Source organism: Lontra canadensis, unplaced genomic scaffold (assembly GCF_010015895.1).
Source record: "Lontra canadensis isolate GAN:19392208 unplaced genomic scaffold, GSC_riverotter_1.0 scaffold92, whole genome shotgun sequence".
Lineage (NCBI taxonomy): Eukaryota > Metazoa > Chordata > Mammalia > Carnivora > Mustelidae > Lontra > Lontra canadensis.
The window spans coordinates 571492-591095 of NW_022631086.1; the positions used below are offsets into that span (position 1 = coordinate 571492).

The 19604-nt window shown below is 42.0% G+C and overlaps 1 protein-coding gene across 4 annotated transcripts in view; it reads left to right on the forward strand.

Moving 5' to 3' along the window:
- The window catches only part of PLEKHG1 (pleckstrin homology and RhoGEF domain containing G1), a 218483-nt gene that overhangs the window by 122058 nt on the left and 76821 nt on the right, over positions 1-19604 (forward strand). For all 4 annotated transcript variants that reach the window (XM_032836355.1, XM_032836354.1, XM_032836356.1 and 1 more), the window contains one exon: positions 4944-5452. In XM_032836355.1, coding sequence (XP_032692246.1) covers positions 4944-5452 — 509 coding nt within the window. The remainder of the gene's footprint in view (positions 1-4943; positions 5453-19604) is intronic.

Here is a 19604-nt window from a genome sequence, read left to right on the forward strand (position 1 = left end):
TGTAGAGCAGAGGAGGACTCTCCTCAAATACCAAGTATTGTCTTTGACATATAGAAATGGGTATTTCTTATAACTTCAACTCTAAAAAGTTTTTTTTTTTTTCATTTGCTTTATTTGTCTATAACTCTGAGGCTCTACCTAAGACTGGCTCTGGATTAAATGACAGAAGGACTTTTTGCTTATATGTTAGTGTTTCTGTCGGTTTCCCCTTTTTGAGAAATTCACAGGCAGTATAATAAGGAACTACATAATTTTAGATATTCATTGGTCTTGAGCACAACACGTTCTCTCGATTTCCGTGACTGCCCAGCCAAGGAACTCAGAGTAGGTATTTGAAGTCTAGAATAGCAATGAACAGAACTTGGAAATCCTGATCACGCATCAGCCCCCACCATGCATAGTGTTCTGCTTTGCCTTGTGAAGCTCCCCTTGGGGGTTGCGACAGGGAGTGGTCACCTGGGGACCCCTCTGTCGTCCCCTCCTTCAACATGTAAACACCGTCACCGGAAGCCTGGGCTTTACTTGCCATGGAGAGTTCCGCCTCCGCTCTAAATCAGCCTGGACAAGTTAGAGCCAAGAAGTCCTGCTTTTGATTCTGACAGTGACATTCCAAAGGAGAGCAATTAAAATGATGGAAGAAGCAAACAAAGAAGAGCCAAAGAATTAAAGCTCTCTCACTTAGAAACAATTAGAGAGAGACCGGTCACGAAGTAAAATGTGGGAAGGCATACCTAAGTGGAGCTCTGTAGGCATTGTTTTCTTTTCCCTGAGGATGACACAAGAAAGAATACTGTCTGTTAATGGCTTTGAGGCTGACAGCACTTCTGGCTCCAAGAATCATGAAGATTCCAAGACCTTGAAGTCCATGAAGACCCTCGATGTGGGCTTCTGGCACCACCACCTCTGGGTTTACCAAGGATCAGATGGATCAAGCAAGGCCTTCCAGGCAGCTGAACCCGTTTATTTTAGAATATTCATGGTCAGAAGACCCACTGACTGGGCCATCAGTAATGGTGGGCAAGTTCTCAGAGGGTGCTCTGAGATCGCCCAGGGTTTGGGTTTTGGTAAGAAAGGAGAGAGGTTATAAGAAGAAAAAGCATCACAGTAGCCAAATGTTAATACAACCTGTCAGCATCCTTCCCTCAGGTAGAGAAAGGGGCTTTTTTGCTCTGCAGCTTCCATCTGGGTGTTTCCATTTACCAGGGGAATGACTACCCCAGTATCTAGTACAGAGACTGCCTTGCAGTTCTGTTTTTATTACTCAACAATATGGTGTATTAATGAGAGGAGGGGAAGAAAAGACAACCTGGGAATTGTGTGCACCTCTCCATTTGCTGTTATTTGCATGATAAGGAAGTAGATTTAGATCTTACAGAACAATATAATGATCTAGAGGGCTTCCTTGTACAACTGAAATGCAGTGCAGGCCACATATAAAATTTGTAATTTTCCAGCAGCAACATTAAAAAAAGCAAAATGAAACCAGTGAAAATAATTTTAAGAAGATGTTTTATCCAAACCATTATGCCCACCAATTATTTTACCGTGTAACTAATGTAAAAATTATTAAGGAGGTGTTTTGTACTTTTTTTGTTTCGTACTAAGTCTTTGAAATCTGGTATATGTTTTATGCTTATGACACGTCTCGATTTGGACTGGCGGCATTTCAAGTGCTTGATGGTCACATGCGGCCACTGGCTGCTGCGTTGACCAGGGGTGCTCTGGAAAGAAAGATCAGTGACCGGTGTGCCATATTCAGAAGAATAAGCCAGACAGGGTAGAAATTTTCAATTATTTCAAGGGAGGTGAGAGCAAGACTAAGCAGTTTTTATGAGGTCCATTTCCTTGTGCGAGAAAACTATAATTATCTTCTAAGCAATGAATCAACATAAAAATGTGATCCATTAGCAAATGTAGTCTCATATTAAGATACTATTATGTGACCTAGCATTAAATGTTTCACTTCTGTCCTTGGTAATTTTGGAAGGTGCTTAATTCGGGGCAGTTAGCTTGCTTAAATATTACAGATGCCAAATAAATAATCTATTTTAAAAGAGCCTGGTTGGCAGTCTGAAGAAGAGGCTTGCCCAGTGGTCTAGAATACATGGCCCGGTATTAGAATATAGGAAGCCTTACCTGGAACAGGGCCCAAATTCATGCTGCCATTTAAGATTTATGCATGGAGGCGCCTGGGTGGCTCAGTGGGTTAAAGCCTCTGCCTTTGGCTCAGGTCGTGATCCCAGAGTCCTGGGATCGAGCCCCCGCATCGGGCTCTCTGCTCAGCAGGGAGACTGCTTCTCTCTCTCTCTGCCTGCCTCTCTGCCTACTTGTGATCTCTGTCTGTCAAATAAATAAATAAAATCTTTGAAAAAAAAAAAAAAAAGAAGAAGATTTATCTGTGAAGGGACCCCTATTGATCTGAGTTCATATCCTACTTCTTCCTATCTCTGAAAGTGTAAAAAGCACTATCATCCCTCGCAGCCCAGCATGGACTCCTCTGAAACACCTGGCAACTTTTGTTCCCCTTTAATCCCTCAGTCCCAGTATTGGGTGGCTAACTTGGCAAAAAGTAAAGAAGCAAGTCTTCTATTGTGTTCATTTACACCAATCATGACAATGGATATTGTCATGCTAAGAGCTGTATAACTGTGAAATTCAGTTTTCCGTACTGGAGAGAAGGTGTGTCCAGATGGTTTGGGAGTAGCTTGATCTGAACCTTTCCAGACCCCTGGCTTTCATGGATAGTATATGCAGTTTATTTTCCGTACTAAGTCATTGCCTCATTGTACCTTGAAGAGCTTAAGAATAATCATATAATTCTCAATGTAGTGCCCATTTCTTTTTTTTTTTTTTTTAAGATCTTATTTATTTATTTGACAGAAATCACAAGTAGGCAGAGAGGAGGCAGAGAGAGAGGAGGAAGCAGGCTCCCCACTGAGCAGAGAGCCCGACTCAGGGGCTCCATCCCAGGACCCTGGGATTATGACCTGAGCTGAAGGCAGAGGCTTTAACCAACTGAGCCACCCAGGCGCCCCTAGTGCCCATTTCTGAAAGTGAGATCAACCTCATAGTTATGGTTATGATGGATGCCATCATGAAGGGGGAAAAAAACCTTGCTGGGTATGTTTCTACTTTCAACTGCCTAGGACTTTCTTAACGCCAGTCCCAAGTGTGGACAAGTGTCTTCTGCTGTAAGCACACCTACATGCCTGGCTGGTCCTTGGATTTTTGCCATAGTCAAGTTAGATCAGGCTTTTTAGGGCAAGTGCATTTTAACTATTATAACCAATCCATATTTAATAGGCTATAAAGTTGTTATAGGGCAAGCAGAAAGAATATTGCAAAAGCTTTAAAAATTTGTGGCAAGTTTATACCATGTGGTAGTGGTTATGCTGATAAATTACTCATTTCTTACGCATTTCTTACCATTCCTTATTGACCCAATTTAGTTCTTTTATTCTATATTTATAATTGTCATATTTGCATTATAAGTTGGCACTACTATTGGCCATGAATATAAACTATCTAGAGAAAGTTAGGATGTGGAACAATATAGACCTGATGTACAGATTCTTTAGATTCTAGAAACATCGCTACCAGCTCCTTGACAATCTCTATTATAGAACCAAACCAAATTCATGTTCCTTTTGAAAAATGATCACTCATCTAGATTCTTCTTATTGTGTGTTTTGTTATAAACTCCCAAACATAAGTTGCACTCTTGTATTTTTCTAAGAAAACCCATAAACTTGGACCCTCGCGGTAAGATAACCAGTTAAGACAAAGCCATTGTCTTCATTCATCACACCCTTCATTGCAAGGTATATTGTTCCATAAACGTGGGATCTCATTAGGGGAAAACAACCTTGGTCCTGCCTCGCAAATGAAGACCAGAACTTTGTGTGTTTCGCCAAAATGGCTTCTGTGAGTTTCAATTCCACTCAGGGCTTCAAGATTTAAATGCTGCATACATTAAATGACATTTTGACTTTGCCCTTAGTTTCTTCTAGTGCCCACTTCTAAACACTAACGGCCCTATCTCTTTACGAATATGTCATTTTTCTCATAATTGAGTTTCTACATTATTTAATTGTATAGTCACACTGCCACGTTGTCTAACTTTGTGTGCGGACTGTTGTAGTTCATCAGGTATCCTCTGTAATAGTGTAACTTCATATGCACAAGTGGGATGTTGGCTTGCAAGTAGAGACTGAGAGTAGTGTTGTGTTGAGAAGGAAAAGTTGAAAGAAGGTATGGGTCTTAACAGTTTGGCTTTTGTTGCCCAGTATCAGAAAGTTATTGTCCATGCAACACTTTTTCTTTCCCGTCGTATCCAAGTAAAACGTGAACTTGTCAGCGTCCAGTAAGTAGTGGAGGATCCAGGAGGGTAGCTTCAAATTCTGCGGAATGAGAGTGGAATACTTCTAATGTCGATCAGTGCTCGTGAGGTTCCATGGGAATCACGGAGGGTGTGTTTTAAGCACAGAAGACTCCCTTGTGCTTGTTAAAGCTACAGAGCCTTCGCGCCCTGATGGCTGAGCCTTTGATTGGGTGGATCTGGACCAACCTGCCGGCCACAGTCTTTCCAGCTGATCCCGCTTTGAGGCCGCGGCTACCAGGCTTCTTGTTCACTCGGTGCCCACCCGGCGCTGGCGTCTTGTGAAAATGCGGAGTGAAGTTCGGGAGGTCTGGGGTGGCGCCTGAGACTTTGCATTTCTCTCATGCTCCCAGGTGATGCTTGAGGAACTCTGACTTTGCAACTTGACCGGTCGTGGGTGCCTTTGCATTTCTTTGTGTCATGAACTCACTACCTTTTGGCTTTGGACTGTGTATACATTTAGGCTAGGTTTTCAGCTCCTCTAAACCCGGTCTGATGTCATTTCAAACTACTTACCTTGTCTTTTTTGTTGTTGCTGTTCTTTTTTTTTTTTAAATGACTACAGATGTGCACCTGTTGTGTCCTGAAGTGCCATCAGCTGTAACAGGAACTCCCGACCACAAGACCTCCTCCAGGCGTCCCGGCGCCCAGGAACCCAAGGCCATGGAGCTGTCCGATAGCGACCGGCCGGTCAGCTTTGGCTCCACGTCGTCCTCCGCCTCTTCCCGGGACAGCCATGGTTCCTTTGGCAGCAGAATGACCTTAGTCTCCAACAGCCACTTGGGCTTGTTTCACCAAGATAAGGAAGCCGGGGCCATAAACCTGGAGCTGATTCCAGCCCGGCCGTTTTCCAGCAGCGAGCTGCCGCGGGACCTCCCTGCAGGGCCCCGGAGCACGGACGAGGGCGCAGCAACTCCGCCCCGGGCCCCGCGGAGGATGGAAGCCCACGGGACGAGCAGGACAGGTGGCCCGTCGTCGGCCACAAGCCCCAAGCTCCTCTACGTGGATAGAGTCGTTCAGGAGATACTAGAGACCGAAAGGACTTACGTGCAGGACTTGAAAAGCATCGTAGAGGTAAGGCAGACTTTTTTGTTGGGTTCTTGTAAAGCTTGTCGTGCAGGAGAGATAGGCTTGCAAAATAATGAACAAAGCCAGGTGTCCAGGATGTTTTGTCTCCTAAGCCGCAGAAATGGGGTGAATGTTGAAACAGATCATCACGTAAGAGGAACCCGAGGACCATATTCGTTGTGTTAAAAATCCTTTTCGTATTTGCAACAATGCACTAATTTTGTGTTCGAAGCAAGAATGGGGTGTCCATGCGACCACCAGTCGGTATTAATAACTCCCCCCGACCCCCCCAGAGCCCCACACTGGAGCCGGACTTGAAGCGACCTGACTGGCTGAGGTCAGGTGTACCCATCCAGACGAGTCCCTCCGGCTATGTCCACCTTAATCACAATTGTCTGCTGGTGTCTGGGAGCTTCCCAGACAGGTACTGATACCTGTGCCACACCTCCGGAGACTGTGACTTTGAGGTCCTGGAGTATGACCCCGGCAGAGGGATGGTAGAAGGTCCCCAAGGGATTCACACGAACTTCGGAGCCACTGTCCCATGCTGTTCTCTGTTGGCTGGTGTTTGGGGGACGGTGGGGAAAGTTAGGGAAAAACCATGGGCTTTGTCTTGCCTCTGGCATTTACTTTCTGTTCACTTTGATAGTACACAAGTTCACGTGTATTGTATGAATCAGGCTCAGCTGATGGACCTGATTAGGTACTCTGGAAATTGAGTTATGAATTGACTTTGAGTTATCGATAGGTTTTTAAGGATGAAGTAAAAATTACCAGCGCACCTCAGATGTTAACGCATTCTCAATGAATGAAGAAAAATATGACTATTTCAAAGGCAGATTTACATATTGTAAAGCTGGACCCATGTTGCCCCCTGGGACTATACCAAGTTCTTTGAGTTGTTAGTGCCCACTTCCTGGGTTAGACTTTTAATCTAAAATGCTTCAGAGTAGAGTGGAATATTTGCTGATGAGCACATTCTGCACCAAATACATGCATTCTTAGAGCTTTAGAAAAAAGATTCTGAGGCATAATTGTGTGTTGAGTTCCATAAATGACAGAACCAGACACTGTCTACTAAAAATAGTTATGACATAACTTCCCGGTAAAAATAGAAAAATCAATTGATGCTCAACCAAAACAATATGTGATACCAAATGTAGAATACAGAAGGCCAATTTTCTTTTTAATTTCAACAATGATGTCATTTGTACTTGCGAAGAAATACCTGTGAAACTGCCAAAAATGTTGCAGCCTCTCACGAAATTCATGCCCGTCAAAGCTTTCTTTGGGCTGTTCTTTCTTTTCTTTCTTGGAAATCTCTCCACCTACCAAAGTTCACCATACTGAGAGAGAAACCGTAAGTTACTGAACTCATACTCCGTGAACCCTGTTGTCTTCTGAAGCTGGGTGATAAACTTTGGTGAGAGGAAACGGGCAAGATCTGAACAAAAGGGGACCGATAAAGACAGGATATTTTTTGCTAAGAAAGTTTGAGTAGAAGTTCTATTCCAAGCTGCCCAGATGTTCTTGCCTTTTTTTTCCCCCCATGATCGGTGAATTAACCGTACTTCACACTGGGGGTTGGGGGACTTTTTCTATAAAGAGCGCAAAAGTAAATGTTAGGGTTTCTGGGCCCTAAGGTCTCCCTTATAACCGCTCAGGTCTGCTGTTGGAGCTCTAACGCGGCCACAGACACTACGTCAATGAATGGGTACGAGTTTTCCAGTAAAACTTTAGGGCTAGGTTCGACCCAGGGGCCAGAGTTTGAGGCTATGAAATGCTGCCTGTGTTTCATTAACTCTAAAATGAGACTAATAAATAGCCACCTCATAGGATTAGTGTGAGAATTAAAAAATCCATGAAATCTCTTAGAACAGGATGTGGCCCACAGTAAGCAGTTAGTGCCTGTTATTACCAGATGTTCATATCCTCATCACCAGCCTCCTCCGAATTAGCCAGTTGAGAGGGGCTGCCCTTCAGCTACGCCGTGTTTTACCCGAAGTCTTTCACAGAAATAAGCAGGTTAGTCAGCGCACCACGGCAAGCGATTTCATTAGGAAAAAAATTTAACCCGGGGATCCCAGCATTACTGTTTTGTGTGCAGTTGGATTATTTCCAGTGTATCCATTGAAAATCTGAGGTGACACATCATTAGGGAGAGGAAAGGTGAAGAAGGGTGTTAGGAGGAAGAGGACTCAGGGGACAGAAGTCCCAAACGTCCTGCGAGGCACCCATGTAGGTCGAAGTAAATGCCGCTGGGTTCCAGCATTCACCAGAATGCTTTGGCTTTTTTACCCTCTCCACCTGGAAAATGCCAGACTCTTCAGATGAGGGATTAGTTGTCACAGGATTTTCCACACATACTTTTGTTATGGGGCCACCCCTATTCCTCCAGAGCACAGTTTTCACAGAACACTTAGACTCCTTTTATCTAGTTCTCCCCTTGACGAAGAACAACCACTTATTTTTCCACATGCAACAACTCTACCCAGTGAAGACTGTGAATATCAGTATTCTTTTAAAATACGAAGTGTCCATGCCATTCAAATGTATTTTCCTCGATCCGTTTCTTATTTTTAGAGTTCTGTGGTTGACTTCTCTCCCATCCTCAATTTTTTCAAATGCAGAATTTTAACATGGGAAGAGAGCTGCTCGGTAGCAGACCTGCTAATACAGGTTCTCACCACACCTAAGGGGTGGAACCTGTTAGTCGGCTCCTTGTCAGCAAGAATTATTTCTGAGGGGAAAAAAAAAAAAATCTAAGCATTTATGGAAATACTGGTAAGTCCCGTTTCATCCAAGCAGGAGCACATTTCTGATTTTCTGCTCACTGCCTAACTGAATCCCATCTAACCAATGCGCCTTGACAGCCATCTTCAACTTAATCGATTTCCCCTGTAAGTAGCACATTTTTATCCTTGTACCATGTTCATACATCATCTCCACAGGTCAGGTTTAGAATTGTTTGTAGGATTTATAAATGGAAACACTTTTGTGAAAGATCACTGATATATACATAGAATTTAAGAGACATTTACACAGGAGCGTCCAGCTGGCTTGGTCCACAGCGCATGCAACTCTTGATCTCGGGGTTGTGAGTTCGAGCCCCACATTGGGTGTAGAGATTGCTTAAAAATAAAATCTTTAAAAAGTTTAAAAATAAAAATAAAATCTTTTATTAAAAAAAGAGAGAGAGAGAGAGAGGCATTAACACCATGTGCTTTGACCTGTTCAACTTGGTCCCAGAGTAACTGATTTTGGAGAAGAGATCCTTCCAACCTTATTTAGGCAAAAGAATCCCCAGATGTTGGTTACACCTACAAAGGTTATCTGCCTTTTATCCCATATGTAGAGAGATTAATCCCAAATATATAGGTCTTTTTCCTTTCCTATTTCCTGAACATTAAAAAAATATTATTCTTATCCCTATTGCTCTTTATTTCTCCTCCACCAGAGCCTTTGTTGTGAACCTTCTGCGCCTCCCTCCCCGCCATGGCTACTCCATCCTCTGCTTCTTTGCCCGACCTGCTAGTCATCTAATTTTGTAGTCTTGACATTTGAGAGAGAGAGAGGAAGAGGGAAAGAAAGAGAGGAGAGATCTTGACTATCCCCCCTTCTCAAAGGAACTATGGAGCTGTTATTTCCATTTCTATGTGTGGCTCCTAATAGCATTCACAGATAAAATGAGGTAATAAATAAGAAAGCAAGTTTTAAAAGTTAAAAGTAAAATAGCCAATGAGACAGTTTGTGAAGAGACAGAAATCCGTGGTTGGAAAGTAGAAAAGATCTCTTTCATGTTTGATGGAACCTTACAATGACTGAGTGGGGACTCTCATGGGTAGAGGGGGTTTCTTTAATCTTCCTAAATGATCTATAAAAAGAGCCTTTGAAAGCCTCATAAGATTTGGCCCCAGATATCCTTTATGGCCTGTTTTAGCCTTTCAGGAAAGTTTTTAAATAGTCCATAATGTTATATGATGCTGTACAATTAGAAGTTAATTCCCTACTACAAAATAGCATCTTTGAACTGTAAGAAATGCTCCATTAAATCATCTCTTGGAACACTGAGGACATACGTATTTAGTAGAAAAAAGTGGGTAAAACACTCAGCGTAACATGAGTTTGCTTTTTCCTACCATCGTCTAGAGAGCTAAAATTCTTTTCAAGCACCCTCGTCCACACACTGTATTAAAAAGCTGAGAAGTGAGTATCCCAGCCCTAATGTTTGAAACTTAAAGAGCCAAAACCTTAAGCATAGCTTTGTCGAGAGCATTCAGCATTGTCCAGAAGCCGTAGCTGAACAAGGATTATAGAATGTTGATCTCCGACCCCCCAGCTCTTGTGTTTACCAGTCTACAGGGACTCTTTGTTTAGTGCGTGATAGTGTACACAGTGTCAGGGCAGGTGGAGGAAAAGAAGGATGCTTTTCACACGCTTGGTGACGTGGAACGCACTGAAAGCTGTTCTGCCGCATTGCCGTGGCTTCGAGAAGAGGTCGCTCTTGGTACTGGAAGCACCATGTCTAAGTTAGAAGAATAACCTTCTTACACTTGGGAAGCAAGCCTTCTCTCAAATCTGCAGGGGGGAGGAAAGAAACCTCGTGACCAGGCCTGAGTAGTCTGGAGGGCCTGTCCGCCATTTTCTCTGTCTAGAGACTTAGCTAGAGACTCAGACTCAGATAGAATGGAATCTGAGTAGGCTTTTGTCCAGGGCCACCCCACCCTCTAGGACACTGCTGTGGATTTGGATGTGGTTTTCTGATAAGTCTGGCTTTCTTTGGACCCCTTGGAGAAACAAGACTGTTTGGTGTGGAAAGGGAGCAGTTCGTGTCTCTGCCACTCTCTTCCTTTAGCCGTGAAAACAGGATTCTCTATGGGACCTCTCTGCACCAGCCATAACTAACTGCTTAGGACCCTGGAGAAGAGGAGAAAGGTCTTGAACCAAGGGAGAAGGCTGTTGAGAAGAGGTGAACTATCATGGCTTTTACTACCTTCTTATTTGCAGATGTCCTCACTCAATACTTTCCCTCCAGTTTAAATAACATTTATTATATGATACTTTTTATGAGGTCATGTAGAGTTTTTTGAATACTGGGGGAAATACGTGTTCAATGCTGGAGTGTAGGACTTGGCAGGAATTGTTTTTAATGAAGGCTTGTTACGTGGGTGGATTTCATAAAGAACTTACACTGTGGGATTTGGCACAATTTAATGTACTTTTTCTTTTACGTGGCATTTGAGTACTTTTATTTGAATGTCTCTATTTGTTTTTTCTCTCTAAGGGCTTTTATCATAATGGGTGAATGAAATCTTTCTTAAAACCATTTAAGATCTATGATAATTTAGAAGCAAACCTGTTAAATAGTTTTCTGCTTGTGTTGGAGCTATTCCTTAAATAGCACATCTAATCGCTGTACTTAATCCCCGCAATCTCACCTCGGCTATGCATGTCCAGACCTCTTTATTATTGTTGTTGTTGTCATCGAGTTCCCTTCTTCCCTGTCCTACCTCATTCTCTTCTCTCTCCACCTCAATGACAAAAGAAGGTAGAAACATGGTGATTTCTTTCCACTTCTCTTTTTGTTTGTTTTTATTGAAGCATAACTGGCACACAATATCCTGTTAGTTTCATGTGTACAATGTGGTGATTTGACATTTATAGACATTGCGAAGTGATCACAATAAGCCCATTTACCATCTGTCATCATACAAAGTTAATACAATATTATCGACTGTATTTCTTGTGCTGTACATTACATCCTCATAACTTATTTATTTTATAACTAGTTTGTACCTCTTAATCTCCTTCACCTATGTCGCACCCCACCCCCAACCCCCATTCCTTCTGGCAACCACCACTCTGTTCTCTGTACCTGCGCGTCTTGGTTCCATTTGGTTTTGTCTGTTTTGTTTCTTAAAGTCCACTTATAAAAGTCAAATCCTACGGTATTTGCCTTTCTCTGACTGACTTATTTCATTTAGCATCATGTCCTCCAGGTCCACAAATGGCAAGATCTCGTTCTTTTCTGTGGCTGAGTAGTATTCCATTGTATGCATATACCCCGTCTTTATCTGCCCATTTATCCATAGTTGTTAGGTTGTTTCCATATCTTCATATCCATATCTATTATAAACAATCCTGCAATGAAAACGATGCAGATATCTTTTCAAATTAGTGTTTTCATTTTCTTTGGACAAATACCAAGAAATAGAATTGGGGGATCATATGGTAGCTTGATTTTAAATTTTTTGAGGCAACTCCATACTGTTTTCCGCAGTGGCTGCACCAAGCTGCCCTCCCACTGTGTGTGGGGTTCCCTTTTATCCACGTCCTTGCCAAGACTTGTTGTTTCTTGTCTTTTGATAATGGGAGATAGTATCTCCTTGTGGTTTTGATTTACATGTCCCTGATGATAAGTGATGCTGAGCATCTTTTCATGTGCCTATTGGCCGTCTGGGTGTCTTCTTTGAAAAGTATCTATTCAGATCATCTGCCCATGTTTAATCAGATTGTTTGGTTTTGTGTTACCGAGTTATATGTGTTCTTTATATAGCTTAGATATTAACCCCTTATTGGATATATGATTTATAAATATTTCTCCCATTCAGTACATTGCCTTTTTCATGTTGTTGGTGGTTTTCTTTGCTTTGCAGAGACTTTTTAGTTTGATGTAGTCCCATTTGTTAATTTTTGCTTGTGTCACCCTTATCTGAAGAGACAGATCCAAAAAAAAAATCTCTAAGACTGATGTTGAGGAGCTTACCACTTACATTTTCTTCTAGCAGTTTTGTGGTTTCAGGTCTTACATTCAAATCTTTAATTCACTTTGAATTAGATTTTGTATATGATATAGGAAAGTGGTCCATTTTCATTCTTTTGCATATGGTTGTCCAGTGTTTCTGACATTGTTTATTGGAGAGACTATCTTTTCCCCATTATATATTCTTCTTTCTTCTTTTGTAAATTAATGAACAATGTATACATGGGTTTATTTCTGGGCTTTCCGTTCTGTTTCATGGATCTATGTGACTGTTTTGATGCCAGTACTCTAGTGTTTTTTTTTGGTTTTTGGTTTTTTTTTTTTATAAACATATAATATATTTTTATCCCCAGGGGTATAGGTATGTGAATCGCCAGGTTTACACACTTCACAGAACTCACCATAGCACATACCCTCCCCAATGTCCATAACCCCACCCCCCCCAACACCTCTCCCCCCATCAACCCTCAGTTTGTTTTGTGAGATTAAGAGTCACTTATGGTTTGTCTCCCTCCCAATCCCATCTTGTTTCATTTACTCTTCTCCTACCCCCTTAACCCCCCATGTTGCAGCTCCTCTCCCTCATATCAGAGAGATCATATGATAATTGTCTTTCTCCGATTGACTTATTTCGCTAAGCATGATACCCTCTAGTTCCATCCACGTCGTCACAAATGGCAAGATTTCATTTCTTTTGATGGCTGCATAGTATTCCATTGTGTATATATACCACATCTTCTTTATCCATTCGTCTGTTGATGGACATCTAGGTTCTTTCCATAGTTTGGCTATTGTAGACATTGCTGCTATAAACATTCGGGTGCACGTGCCCCTTCGGATCACCTCGAATAGCCAAAGGAATATTGAAAAAGAAAGCCAAAGTTGGTGGCATCACAATTCCGGACTTCAAGCTCTATTACAAAGCTGTCATCATCAAGACAGCATGGTACTGGCACAAAAACAGACACATAGATCAATGGAACAGAATAGAGAGCCCAGAAATAGACCCTTAACTCTATGGTCAACTAATCTTCAACAAAGCAGGAAAGAATGTCCAATGGAAAAAAGACAGCCTCTTCAATAAATGGTGTTGGGAAAATTGGACAGCCACATGCAGAAAAATGAAATTGGATCATTTCCTTACACCACACATGAAAATAGACTCTAATGTTTTGTTAGTATAGCTTTTGTATTATAGTTTGAAATCAGGCACTGTGATACCTCTGGCTGCTGCTGCTGCTGCTGCTTCTTTTTTTTTTTTTTTTTTTTCCTTTTTCAAGACTGCTTTGGTTATTTGGGTCCTTTGTGGTTCCATACAAATTTTAGAATTATTTGTTTTAGTCCTATGAAAAATGCCATTGGAATTTTGATAAGGATTGCAGTGAATCTATAGATCGCATTGGATAGTACAGACATTTTAACAATATTAATTCTTGCAACGCAGGAGCACAGACTATTTTTCCATTTATTTATGTTTTCTTCAGTTTCAACACAGTGGTTCTGAGTGTTCATCTTTTCTACGCATTATAATATAACGTGGGAGGGAGGGCAGAGACCAGGGTTTTCACTTTTTTTCTGGTCCTGATGATTTGGCCCATGTTGAATGTTCTATTTATTTGCAATCCATCAGAAGGTATTAACAATGCAAATATTCAAGGCGGAGGACAGCATTTAGTGACAGCAAAGTGAGTAGAAGTTGGCAGAGTTGATACATAAAAGTAGCCTAGAAGAGTAGCTATTGGCTCTTCACAAGAATTTGTGTGTGCATAATGACACTGCTGGTTTAAGATTCTCTCCAAATCATTATGGTTAGAACTTCACTGAAAACTTAGGAATATTATTTAATATACCTATATTGTTCAGCTTCTCCTGAGCGCATGTAGACAGTAATGACATCAATGTGACAGCCTTGGGCTTTGTGACCATTTCTACCATCTCACTGGTTCCCAACAGCTGTGAACACACTATGTACCAGACACTTCTAAATTTCCTAAATATGCACCTTGATAACAACAAAAATATTAAGAAATAAACATGAACAGCAATTAATATTTGCAGGCTTACCATACGTATATCAGGCGCCGGCTTGAGCCCCATCCTCACTCACGGCCCCCTCATATGGATATTATTATAATTTTCCTATTTTAGCACAAGAATATTGAGTGTACAAAAAGTTAAGTAAGCTGTCCAAGGCCACATAGTGGTAGAACTGGAACTAAAACTTGGGTCTCTTTCCAGAGCCCACTCCTTTTACCAGTAGTCTACACTGTTATTGTAAACCTTCTCTTAGAATCTAGCATAATGTTCAAAGTTTTTGCCCTCTACTCACTCTCTCTGGAGCAGAGTTTTGCAACAGGAGCACCACAGATAGTTTGGATTGGACGATTCTTGGTGTGGGGGACAGTCATGAGCATTGTAGGGTGCTTCCCAGCAAACCTGGCCTCTACCCACTAAGGGTATCTCCTTTTGTAACAACCAAAATTATCTCGAGATGTTGCCAAACATCCTCTGAGGGACAGAATGCCCTCTGGCTGAGAACCTCCCCTCTACAGATTTGGAACATATCTTCCATGTCTGTGGAAGGATAGGCTAAGCCATAGTCACAAAGAGAAATTCCCCAGTGCAGTGGGTTAATAGAACAGAAGTATATTTCTTTCTTCTGGAACAGTCATGCATGGGTGTGCAGGTTGGTGGGAGTGGCACTCCTACATGCACTCATTCAAAGACCCCAGATGATAAGGCTCTGTCATCTTCAGGATTGCTGTAGCCTACCCCATCTCGTTTAGCTAGAAGCACAAGGAGACAGGGAGACATGCATGGGGGAGGTTTCTAAGACAGGCACAGGACGGGCTTACCCCCCTGGCCTCATTCCCCAGGTGAGACTCTTCTTGGCTGGCCATGATGAGCTACAGATGGAATCTAGCTGTGCGCCCAAAGAAGGTGGGAAGCATTTGGGGAGCAACTGGCAGTCTCAACAACACATTGTATAGAACGAAAACATTCTAGTTGTGAAACTACACTCTGTGGTTACCCCCCACACCCCGCTGACCATCACTAAAAATAAAAATGAACAAGGAAGAAAGCAAGAACGATGTTGGTGATGCTTACTGCTGAGATTATGACGACTCCCTCTGCCGAGTGATCCTACAGAACGTTTTCAATGACTCCTCCATTTCGGTCTTGGAATAGACTCAGACCAATGTGTCTTCGTTGCTCCTCTCTCCCTTCTCACGTATCTTCATCACCCCCTTTTCCTTTACCCTTTCTCCCATCATTCTACTCATTCCCATCCACATAATCAGCCCATGAGGCTCTGTGGAATTACTGAACGCCGTAGGTAGGATTCCAGTTTAAAAACAAGGCGGCTGGCTCTAGCGATGGTTCCAAAGCAGGGTTTATGCTTATCCTGCTAGTGTTCTGGGAAGCTTGGGAGCAGAAGGCAATCGATGAGGATGAAAGACTGAAGCCATTAACCATAACAGAAGGATTCTTGGGGTCTATCTGCAAGTTTATGGCCAGACTGATAAAGTTTATACGAAACTGAATGCTCTCCTTTTTATTGCCTTGTCCTTTTTTAAAACGCATTTCTTAGTCATTCTGAGAAGCCAAAATGAGAATTATGGGTATTTGACCAAAAAACAAGCACTGAAAGACCAAACCATGAGAATTGTTTTTTATACATCCTTAGCTTTGTACACCCCAAACCAACTGATGTTATTATGGATGCTTTTCTGTAAGAAATTGAAGTCAATTTGCATCTTTCCGGAGGTGCCCTTAGAGAAAATAAATTTAGCATTGACAAAAGGTGGTCTGTTTATATCGTTAACCTTCACCTGGGGTACAGTTTTCAAATCACTCTGTAGCAATTGCATAATGATCACCAATTGTTATTATAATTATGGGTGCAGCCATGGTCCTCCTTGTCTCCCTGAGAAATGCTGAACCTTAGATAATGGAAAGGTCACCCTTGAGTTCCTTGAGTCAGGTTTTGTAGTGTATTTTTACTGGGTTACCAGAGTTTATAATTTGAGAACAGATTATAGATGGGGATTGTTTTAATGCCTATATCAAATATCGAAGACCCAAGAGAGAAAACATACAGATGAGAGAGGGAAGAGCTATATACATGTGAAAGTCCCTACAATTGGTTCCACTATAAAGTGACATGTGACATGTGTGTTCCTAAAAATCCCTCCCTGTGCAAAATCATGTGGGGGGAAAAAACAAGGTAGGAAAAATGAGTTTCGAGAACAACATTCAAAAACATCATCTGTGATACATTAAAAAAGACAGGACTCTGAGGGGAAAAGGGAGGCTGTTTTAGACCTGTGAAGTGGTTAAGAAATATGTACCTTGTATGTAGACATGACCATTGACCTTGAAGTTGCTAGTGGAAGCCCCCTGGTTGCCACACCCACCCCCCTCTGTAAGAGAGGACAAGTACGAGAGGGAGTGAGAGGGAAAGAGTGAGAAAAAAGAACAGTAGAGGGGGGAAAAAAACAGAGACTAGGGAAAATACAAGGTAGACTAAGAGGAAAGAGAAATAAAGAGAGAGGAAACCATCCAGAGGGTTGCCATTTAGGAATTACTTGGAAGTGAGGTTACCTGAGTTGGATGGGTGTGGCACGTGAAGCCGGCACAGGAGGACCGAGTTCACTTGGAGGTTGGTTTGGGGTGAGTGTGAGCGTTTCTGTCTTCCCGTGCTGTGCCCCGGAATTGGGGGCATTTTTTGCGTTCACCTAGTGTTTCTCATGGATGAAATCCTGCATAAGCAAAGGCAAAGTTAGGAAATTTGGATTAAGAGCAAATTGTTCCTTTGCTGGACGCCTGGGTGGTTCAGTCCATTAAGCATCTGCCCTCAGTCCATGATCCCAGGGCCCTGGGAGGGAGTCCTACGTCAGGCTCTTGGCTCAGCAGGGGAGCCTGCTTCTCCCTCTGCCTGCTGCTCCCCCTGCTTCAGCACTCTCTCTCTCCAACAAAGAAAATCTAAAATATATATATATATTTTTTTCCTTTGTATTAATCATGTTGGGAACAAATTCATGTTTTCAAAACAAACGTTATAGCAGAACTGACCGTACTTATTCTTTGAAGTACTGTGACTTTACTGTGACTTACTAGGACAAGTAAGTCTCCCCACCGACCTCCCCCCGATCTTTGCTCAGAGTGTAAGATTGAAGAACAGTATTCCCGCTGTCAAAAACCATGGCCTTCCATTTGTCTTTAATGAGACTAATAAAGACTATGACAAATATCCTTAAGGACGTTTTCATTTCCACCGTCTAAGAAAAAATGGTTTGAGAGAATTTCAAATTCACTTAGCAGTTGGACAGTGCATTTGTATTTCTGGAAACTAACCAGTGGATTTCTTGTTTACCCTAATCTCAAACCAACAAATATGATTACTTATAAACACAAATGGTTGTAGGAACTTTTACTGAAAGGATGTGCACAATTTGGCCGAATGTTCTTACACAGATGATAACATTTTCTTGGTCTATGAAACTCTTCGTACACCTTAAATCTAAGGGGTAAATGTTAGTGTGTTTCTGATGTTAAAACTGGAATGCGATTTTCTACCTACGCTTGCCAATTCAGTTAGACAATGTATTAAAGGAAAGTATAGCCTCACCATGCAGTTGGGGGCAGGGGAAAGAAAACAGAAATTATCCTTTTCACAGACCTGAGTACATTCATTTTTTTCACATGATCAAGCACTTCTAGAAATACCAGCAAGCAAAATGGTCCTTCCCGTTCTATTAGGCTTTTCTTTTGAGGCAACATTTTGATTTTTAATAAAAAGGCATTTCAGAAACTTGAGTTAACTCAAGTGATTGAGTAGCCATTATTACTGGTCTCCTAAAAGAACTGCTCGTATATTTCAAAGACCGCCCGTGGGCAAAATTCTATTGAAGATTTGCTAAAACAGGTCCTGTTCAGTTGGGTTAGAATCATGCTGCCTTTTGGATGCGTGCCATCTTGAATATTCAATTAGACTGAGTGGGTAGAAAATTACAGAATTCAGGAAATTATGCTCTAAACAAACCAACCTTCAGTTGGAAGAAGTTTCCCATGGCCAGAATTATCTCCCAGAGATGTTTGCACCTTGTGAAACTCATCACATAGACGAATTTACCCAGATTATATGATAAGCATAAAGCCGAGTGCAACCCTGCTCTTTAACACCTAGAAGAGGAAAAGGTAGCTCGGGCCGATGCATGACTTGTCAGCCCAGCACAGCGTAGTAGTTCACTGTTTTCCCGTCATTCACATCTTTGGTTTCTCCTTTGTCTACCAAGATTACTGTGGCGTTTAAGGGGTGTAGGGTTGCTCTGTATAGTAGCTTGCTTAGAATTTTTTTTAATCTCTTTTTTAAATTGTGGTAAGATATACATAAAATTTATCATGTTAACCATTTCAAGTGGACAGTTCAGTGGCACTGGGTACCTTTACATGGCTGTGCAAGCATCCCTACGATCCTTCTCTAGAACTTCTCTATCAACCAAGACTCTGTACCCATTGAACAGTAACTCCCCATTCCATCCTCCCTCGGCCTCCACAAACTCCATTCTGTTTTCTCTCTCTGAATTAGACTACTCTAGGTACCCCATGTAAGTGGAGTCATATAGCATCTGTCCCTTTGTGATTGCCTTATGTCATTTAGCTCATGTCTTCATGGTCTATCCATACTATACAGTCTGCGGCAGAATTTTATTCCTTTTTAAGGTTACGTAATATTCCGGTGTCTATCTAGACATTTTCTTTATCCATCCGTCTGCTGATGGATAAAGAAACTGTTTTCAGTTGTGTAGGATTTATATTAAGTGCAATCACAGCAAATCACAGAACCAGGAAATTGGCAGTCTAACTGACCGCCGATTCTGCAAGAGGTGGGGGGTGTTGGGATGTTTTGCTCCCTTTCCTTTCCTCTCCTCTCAGCACTGTATCTGACCCTCCATGGACCATCCCTAACTAGCTGCTGAAGGAATGATCTTGTTCTACCCAGACATTTTTATGGGTGAGGAAAGAGAGATTTGGAGAACCAAGTGATTTCCCCAGTGAGATGCAAATCCTAGCTGTCACTACCTTTGATCTTAAGTACTTACTAAACTTCCGTAACCCCACAGTTTCTGCATCTTGAAAAGAAAGTGATATTGGATACTTCTTAGGACGGAGTGAGGATTAAAGGAGCCAGGCGTGGCTCAAGGTTGAGCGGCTGCCTTTGGCTCAGGTCATGATCCCAGCGTCCTGGGATCGAGTCCCACATCGGGCTCCTTGCTCGGCAGGGAGCCTGCTTCTCTCTCTGTCTCTGCCTGCCACTCTGTCTGCATGTGCTTGCTCTCGCTCTGTCTGACAAATAAATAAATAAAATCTTAAAAAAAATAAAAGCCCATA